The sequence below is a fragment of the Hippocampus comes genome, unplaced genomic scaffold (assembly GCF_001891065.2).
Source record: "Hippocampus comes isolate QL1 unplaced genomic scaffold, H_comes_QL1_v1.1 scaffold39, whole genome shotgun sequence".
NCBI lineage: Eukaryota > Metazoa > Chordata > Actinopteri > Syngnathiformes > Syngnathidae > Hippocampus > Hippocampus comes.
The window spans coordinates 2,038,042-2,045,683 of record NW_017842054.1 but is presented as its reverse complement, the minus strand read 5'-3'; the positions used below and the strand labels follow the sequence as shown (position 1 = coordinate 2,045,683).

The 7,642-nt window shown below is 47.0% G+C and overlaps 2 protein-coding genes across 2 annotated transcripts in view; one reads left to right on the top strand and one right to left on the bottom strand.

Moving 5' to 3' along the window:
• The window catches only part of LOC109509986 (high affinity choline transporter 1-like), a 3,760-nt gene extending 1,217 nt beyond the window's left edge, over window positions 1-2,543 (top strand). The window contains exons 4-6 of the mRNA XM_019859958.1: window positions 680-696; window positions 1,175-1,415; window positions 1,534-2,543. Of these exons, the coding sequence (XP_019715517.1) occupies window positions 680-696; window positions 1,175-1,415; window positions 1,534-2,058 (783 nt within the window). The 3' untranslated portion in view covers window positions 2,059-2,543. The remainder of the gene's footprint in view (window positions 1-679; window positions 697-1,174; window positions 1,416-1,533) is intronic.
• Window positions 2,544-2,669: 126 nt separating this feature from the next.
• On the bottom strand, window positions 2,670-6,980 carry LOC109510076 (ankyrin repeat domain-containing protein 1). Its single transcript, XM_019860133.1, has 9 exons — window positions 6,893-6,980; window positions 6,509-6,700; window positions 5,492-5,623; window positions 5,287-5,394; window positions 4,787-4,885; window positions 4,554-4,652; window positions 3,931-4,029; window positions 3,648-3,746; window positions 2,670-3,396 (listed from the first exon to the last, which is right to left on the bottom strand). Exons 1-9 carry the CDS (start codon window positions 6,917-6,919, stop codon window positions 3,289-3,291), a joined length of 963 nt encoding a protein of 320 aa, XP_019715692.1. The 5' UTR covers window positions 6,920-6,980; the 3' UTR covers window positions 2,670-3,288.
• Between the last annotated feature and the right edge of the window lie 662 nt (window positions 6,981-7,642).

The window sequence follows — 7,642 nt, the reverse complement described above, 5'->3', positions numbered from 1 at the left end:
CATCCCCCCGGTGCTGCTGGGGGCCGTGGGGGCATCCACGGGTGAGAGCGCCTTGAAACCTTAGGATGCATAGACGGGCTGTGGCAACGAGGCACACATCAGTTCTACTGTTTGTCCGTATAAAGTTGGGAAGGTCTGTATGGGTCACTGCATATGTCTGTGTAAAAGGGGCAAAGGTGAGTGTCAAAGGGTCTGCTGTATGTCAGTGTGAATGGTTATTATTTCAGTGTTTTCTGTGAAAGGAAAGGCGTACACGTTAGGATTAGAAATCAGTGTGAAAGGTGTATCGTTTGTGTGAACGTGATATATCACTGTGCAAATGTTATATTTCAGTGTGAAAGTGTTATAGGTCAGTGTAAGAATGAAAGGAGTTTGTGTGAAAGGGGCACATTGGTCATCATGAAAGGTCTATGTCTGTGGAAATGTTTTATACCAGCGATTCTCAACCATGATTGAGCCAAGGCACCTATTTGAAATTTGAAAAATTTCAAATGAAGTACTTACTGCCGTCTCATAGAAGAACACTTCTTTGTTCCGTCTTTCACCATAAGCTGCAGGCATAGATAGATGGACAAAGATACATTATTTGTGAAGAATAATTAATTTTCTGACCGTTTTATCGAATGAAATGAGTTCCCACAAATCACTGGTTTGTTTTTACTCTGTGTGGGTATGTCAGTGTGAAAGGGGTTTTCGGTGAGTGGCAAAGGTTTAAAAAGCACAAGATGTCAGGGTGAAAGTTTAGCTATCAGTATGAAAACGGTATACAGTAGGTCAGTGTGGAAGGAGAGTATTGTCAAGTGTACAAGGGGCAATACGTTGCAGTGGAAAGGATAACTCTAGCTTAGAATGTTACGTTCAAGTGAAAGGCATTCAGCTTTGCGTGAAAGGGGAATTGTAAGGTTCATGTTGGTATGAAGTGCAGCAGTCCATTTGCCTGACTTGCGTTCATGCAGCATGGGATCGGTTCCTACTTCCCATTTAGTGACTGTGTGAAAGAAGTTATGGATGTTTTTTTGTCTCCATATGTGCCCTGTCACTGACTGGCGACCAGTTTCGGGTGTCGTCCACCTTTCACCCATAGTCAGCGAGATTAGGCTGTCCTGTTCAGGATAAGCGCTGTTGAAACGGATAGAAGGACCACTGAGGTTGAAAGTGAGGTGCCGTTTGACAGGCCGGTGCACGTTTTGTCTTCAGACTGGAACGCGACATCATACGGTTCTCCGTCCCCTTTTGAACGTGACGAGGCGGCGCTGGTTCTTCCCCTGGTGCTGCAGACCCTGACGCCGTCGTACGTCTCCATCATGGGCATCGGGTGCGTCGCCGCCGCCGTCATGTCGTCGGCCGACTCCGCCCTGCTGTCTGCCGCCTCCGTCTTCACCGCCAACCTCTACAACAACATCCTCAGGCCGCAGGTGCGAAAGCCGCAAAAGTCAGTATGAAAGGGCTTTGTGTCGGAACGAATGGTGATAACGTGTGTGGGAAAGGGGTACACCATACTGAAGTGGAAGCGGTAAATTTGTGGTCTGGCAGGCGTCGGAGCGTGAGCTGCAGTTGGCCATCCGGGCGACAGTGGTGGTTGTGGGCGTGGTCGGGACGGCGCTGACCCGCCTGAAGACCAGCGTGATCCTCTTCTGGTTCGCGGGTGCCGAGATTGCCTACAACGTGGTTTTCCCGCAGCTGCTCTGTGCTGTCTTCTTTCCCGGCACCAACATGTACGGCGCCATCCTGGGCGGTGTGGCGGGCTTGGCGGTGCGCACGTTGAGCGGTGAGCCCCTGCTGGCCCTTCCGCCTGTGTTGCGCTTCCCGGGCGGCATCTGGGACCACCGTGCTGGCGTCTACGTGCAGTACTTCCCCGTCAAAACCTTCGCCATGCTCTGCTCTCTGGCTTCCATCTTGTTCTTCTCCTTCCTGGCATCCCGGATCTTCCGCCTGCTTCCTGCTGCCTGGGACATTTTGCACGTTTTCCAGAAGCCCACCCCCACCCTCACCCAGGAAACTGCGTGCGCAGAGAACACCCCCGACGCCGCCGGGCCCATGTTGACCACTGACTGCTGAGTCAGACGACTCCAAATTAAATTGATTTTCTTGCCAACACACACACACACACACACACACACACACACACACGACATCTCGCGGTGCCATTGATGCTCACCCATTGCTAAATCAATAAACAGGAAATGCTTGCAATCCAATCGCCTTTATTGACAACATTCATGAACACACACTGCGCCTTTGCAACTTGCTCCCAACGTCTCACGTCCATTTGTTAAGCAGAGATCAAATCAAGAAACCATGCTAATATGCGACATCGGCCTGTGATGTCATCATCAGGGGACGCACGCTGTCCACATAGTTCAGGGGTGGGCAAACTTTTGTGCCGTGTTTGTTTTTTAAACAGACAAGCCAGCTCCCCTATTCATAGATTCCATTTTTCTGTCTTAGTTGAAATGTGGATGTAAAACATCGAGAAGAGAAAATTTGGAAACAATGACATTGTGTGTCCTTTTTAAATCAGTAAATTAAGTCAGCAATGATTGTATGTATGAACCCAACAGGAGGCACTTTTTTTGCCACGTTTCATCTTTTTTTGACATGAAAGTAAAATATGTCGAATTGGTTTTAAGAATAAAATGTCATTTTATGTTCAGTTCGGAAACGAAGTGTTCAACTGAATGCAAGCAAACAATTTTGATCGTCTTTATTAAATTAAATAAATAAACCACTTATTTACTTAGACAAATGACTTCAAAATCAATAAATAGTCGCCCGTTGTCCAATCCCTGCCTGTTCAAAAACATTTCCAAAAAGTTTCTACAAGTCCTCACTGTTCGTTTATCACGTCTGCATTGGATGCCACGACGGGATCTCTCTTTACGTACTCTATATCCTTTTTATTTCATCTGTCTCCCATCCATCATTGTTATAAGATAAATAATAGAAAAACAAAAAAGAAAACATGCTAATGCTGCTCACTAAGATGTCTGCCTGTGATGTCATCATCAGGGGACACAGGGTAGTTCCAAGTTGATTAAAACATCAATAAAGTGAGTACAAGCTGTCACCGGCCGTCAATCATCAACAAGAGGAAGAGAAGGAAAAAGGAAAACAGGAAAAAAATTGAGGAAGCGTCGCCGACGTGAAGAAAAACTCCCAAATGTCGTCCAGCAACATTTGACCGTAGTGTCGCGCAGTCGCTTTTTCACAAAGTTGACATCGAAGCAGCGACGTCAACAATCAGCCACAGGGAGGACACCCCAAAAACATGTGACGACATCATCGGTGTCACATAATCTTCTCATTAAGCTCCGCCCTCTCCTCGCTGAAGTTGAACAGGAGGCTCTTGGCGCCGTTCTGCCACGCGTACAGCGTCTCCATCGGCGTCTTTCCATCCTGTTGCGCACAAGGGTACGTCAGCTTGACGACGCTCATGTATGTGGGCATGTGATACGTCCAAGGACACGTGCGACACATTTAAGAACATCTGCGACACCAACAAGGAGATGCGCCACATACCAGGACATGCGTCCCATGTGAGGAGACATGGGCAAAGACCCGAGCGTCACATCGAAGGACATGTGCCACAGATGAGAACACGCGTGTGAGGACATTCATGTGTGCGTGAGGTGCGTGCTTGTACTGACGCAGTTCTTGACGTTGAGACTGGCGCCGTACATCATGAGAAGCTTGATCATCTTGAAGCGGTTGATCCTCACCGCGTCGTGCATGCAAGTGTCGCCATCCTAACCCGCCAAAAAAAGACGGCCACGGTCACCACAAAATGGAGCCCGGAACTAGAATCTTCTCTCAGGACTAATACAAAGAACTAGAACTTAGCTTGCGACTGGAACTTTCACTTGGGACTTGTACATTCACTCGGGACTCGAACTTTTATGTGGTTGTGTCGGGCCTTGCGCGTGTGCTCACCCTGTCTTTGGCGTTGATGTCTGCGCCGCAGTGGATGAGGTACTCGGCACACTCGACGTGTCCCGTCCTGACGGCCACGTGCAGAGGGCAACTGTGCAGCTGCGCAAGACAGAGCAAAAGAGACTTTCACTGCAAGCGTCCGACGGCTACAGACAACCACAACAACAACAACTGTCTGCCATTTTTCATGCAGTAAAGCAGCCTCCTATAGAGAGTACCGCAAATCCTCAAAATTGCCCTTGGACTTGTTTTTTGTTTTTTGGTACTTTGACAGTATCTGAAATGCATGGCGCAACATGTCAAACACTTGAACAGAAATGGGACTTCTGTCAGCCAGCTTGCTTGTCCCTAGCACCTTGGCTTTTGATTCATAGGGGGTGTTATATTTTCCTACATGCTCATTTAAAAAACGACATACAGTTAAAAAAAAAAAAAAAAAGACAATCTCTCATTAAAGGGTGCTGAGATTCAATTGGGCTCGAAAAGTCGCCTTTGCTACTGCTCGTATTTGTTTGACTTGTTTGTCAACCTCATTTCTTAAATGTGTTTGTTGGCGCATCATTTGCTAGCCTCGGCTAGCGTGAAAGCAAATTCTGTGGAAAGTGAAGAAGTGAGAGGGCCACCTTGTCTCTGGCGCTGATCTTGGCGCCCCGCTGGAGGAGGAGCTGAAGGGCGGCAAGGCTTCCGCCTCTGCAGGCCCAGTGGACCGCCGTCGACTCCAGCTGACACATGCGCAGCCAGTCACACACAAATGCACACAGGCACGCACACACACACACACGCACACATGACCCCGTAAGTGATCAGCATTTCCTTCCCGTGGTATTGCATAGTTATCAATGGCCGCCGGTCTCACTTTGTCCTGCCTTTCGATGGCGGCGCCAGCGTCCAGCAGTGCAGTCATGATCTCTACGTGACCTTTGAAGGAGGCCATGTGCAGGCCGGTCCTCTGGAACTGAGCACAAACACAACGTCATCACTCAGTGGCCAGTCAGAGCAGCCAGTAAAGAAATGTCGCCAGGAAGGGCTTCCTCAAAAGTTTAATCTTATTTATATATATATATATATATATATATATATTATTGTAAGCCATGATGTGCACAGTTTGACCACAACACTGGAAGTTAAATAGAATTTGTGCGAGTATTTTTTTAAAACACAGTCCAAGGTTAAATGCTGATGTATTATGCACAGCTACAGGCTTCATTCTTAAGACGTTTACTCTTATTTCATTGTCAATGGCATTTGTATGTAATTGAGTGATTGGTTTGTGCACCACTAAAGGGAGCTCACATCGCACTTTGCGAATCACGCCTCGAGTTCTTCACATCATGATTTCAGGGTGGCAAAACTCACATGGTCGACGGCGTCGGGGTTTCCTCCCTCGTTCAGGTACTTGTGCACGACAGCCATCTTGTTCTCCACAGCGGCGGCAAAGAAGAGCGGCGCCTCCACCGTGTCGGGCTGAAAGGCATCGAGATGGCGTCACGCACGCCCACCGGCAGTGGCGGTGGAGCGCCTCGCTCCTCTTCCCTTGCGAGGGGGCAAAATTTTTTCTCACCAGCATTTCAGTGGACGGCGCCGACTTCTTCCTGAAGATGGAGGCCTTCCTTTGCCGCCTCTTCTTCCTCAGCTGAAGGATGTTGAACAGGTCATCCACCGTCTCCAGACGCAGACGTCCGCACTTGTCCAACTGTAACACAGTCACATTATTCGTCCACAGCCAGATTATTTCTACATTATTTCTATCTCTATTGATTTTTTAGGTTTAATTTATCTGGGTAAGGCATTTGAGCAACAGATTCTCACTTGCCAACAGCAGAATAACTATAAAGTAAGAAACAAACGAATAAATATTAGCATAACACTGTCGTAGCATTAGCATTCAGATGAGCAAATTAGATTAGCACTACCATTACAATTCGCACTAGTGTAGCATTATTATTAGCACAATGTTAGCATTACTGTAACAAGAGTATACCATTGTATTGAAATGAGTTCATATTTCATATCAAGATTAGGACTAAATGAGTCTTAGCATTAAACATTTCACCGCCTTTAATGTAGTGTTATCAATCATTAGCAAATCAATATTCTTTCAAACCATTTGCAGAGATATTATTAGCTTTGATTTGGCATGTCATTAGCACTCACATAATATTTGCATAAGGATTGGTATTGACATTAGCAATAGTCGAGCATTGGCATCGGATTTATTGCTGTATTATGATAGTAGCGTAGCATTAGCAAGAGCAGCATTAGATGATCTTATCAGATTTTTTTTTTAAATGTCCATCAATAATTGGCTTTTTAGGGTGATGTGCTCTTGTCACATGAAGTACTGTAGTATGCCTGAAGGGGCCGCCACAACGACATCAAACAATATTGTCACGTTGGCTCAAACAGTCCCACTCAAAAGCAATCAAAATCGACTGTCACCCACCACTCAGTATCAACGCTCGTAGAAGACACACAACAGACTGAGAGATGAACAGCGGACTGGTCGTCAGCCATTGCGAAGGGCAGATATCCACAAAAGTGGTGCATTGTCATGGTAACAGCGTGTGCGCGTACTCACGTTGAGGGCCACCGCGCTGACCTCGTCGTGCTCACCGCCGCTGTCGTCTTCCGACGAGTCGCCGGACAGCAGCTGGCAGCGTGAGCGGAGGTCGCCTCCATCATCTCGCTCCTGCCGACTGACCGACGTTTTGTACTCATACTCGCCGTCGCGGACACGGCCCTCGCTGACCTCTGACCTCTTGCCACTCACCTGGAATTTGGAAGAAAAGTGTCACTAATGTTTCTCTCTCTCTCTCTCTCTCTCTCTCTCTCTCTCTCTCTCTGTCTCTCTCTCTCTCTCTCTCTCTCTCTCTCTCTCTCTCACACACACACACACACACACACACACACACACACACACACACACACACACACACACACACACACTTGTGACTACACTGACCATTTCCTGGACGCTGCGCAGCCCCATGTTGTGCCCGACAGTATGTTCTTGGTGTGATGTGTCGGCATGGCCCCGTGTCTGTCTCTTATAGCTGACACCCAACTCGTTGTCCCCTGCCCCTCCCACCCCCCACCAAACCGACACAACAGACACACCCAACGCATGCCAGCCTGAGGTCTCACTCTGTAAGGAAATCCTCCTCCAGGCCACAAGATATCTCATAATATGTCTGCGTCTGTGCATGTTGATCCACGATACCCTCAAATGGAAGCCATTCACTTGATAACATATGCTAGCTTGATGGAGAGAAAACTGCAATATATATATCTATATATATATATAGATATATATATATAGATATATATATAGATATAGATATATCTATATATATATATCCCCCCGAACCGCATCTCTTCAAGATGGTTGTGGGCGTACTGTAGCCTATCCCAATCGTCTTCAGTCAGCAGGCGATGTACACCCTGAACTGGTTGCCAGCCAAGCCAGGGCACACATTGACGATCAACCATTTACATTCCAACCACACCTAGGGATAATCTAGAGCAAGGGTGTCAACCTCATTTTTTTATCGCGGGCCTCATTTTAGTTACAGTTTCCCTTGGACTCAAACCATATAAAGAAGTCAAGAATAACGGGTATTCACCGATTGTTTAATTGACTGTAATAAGGGGTTTCGTAACAATAACATGCTTACAGAATCACACTTATTTATTACAAATGAGAATTAGAAAT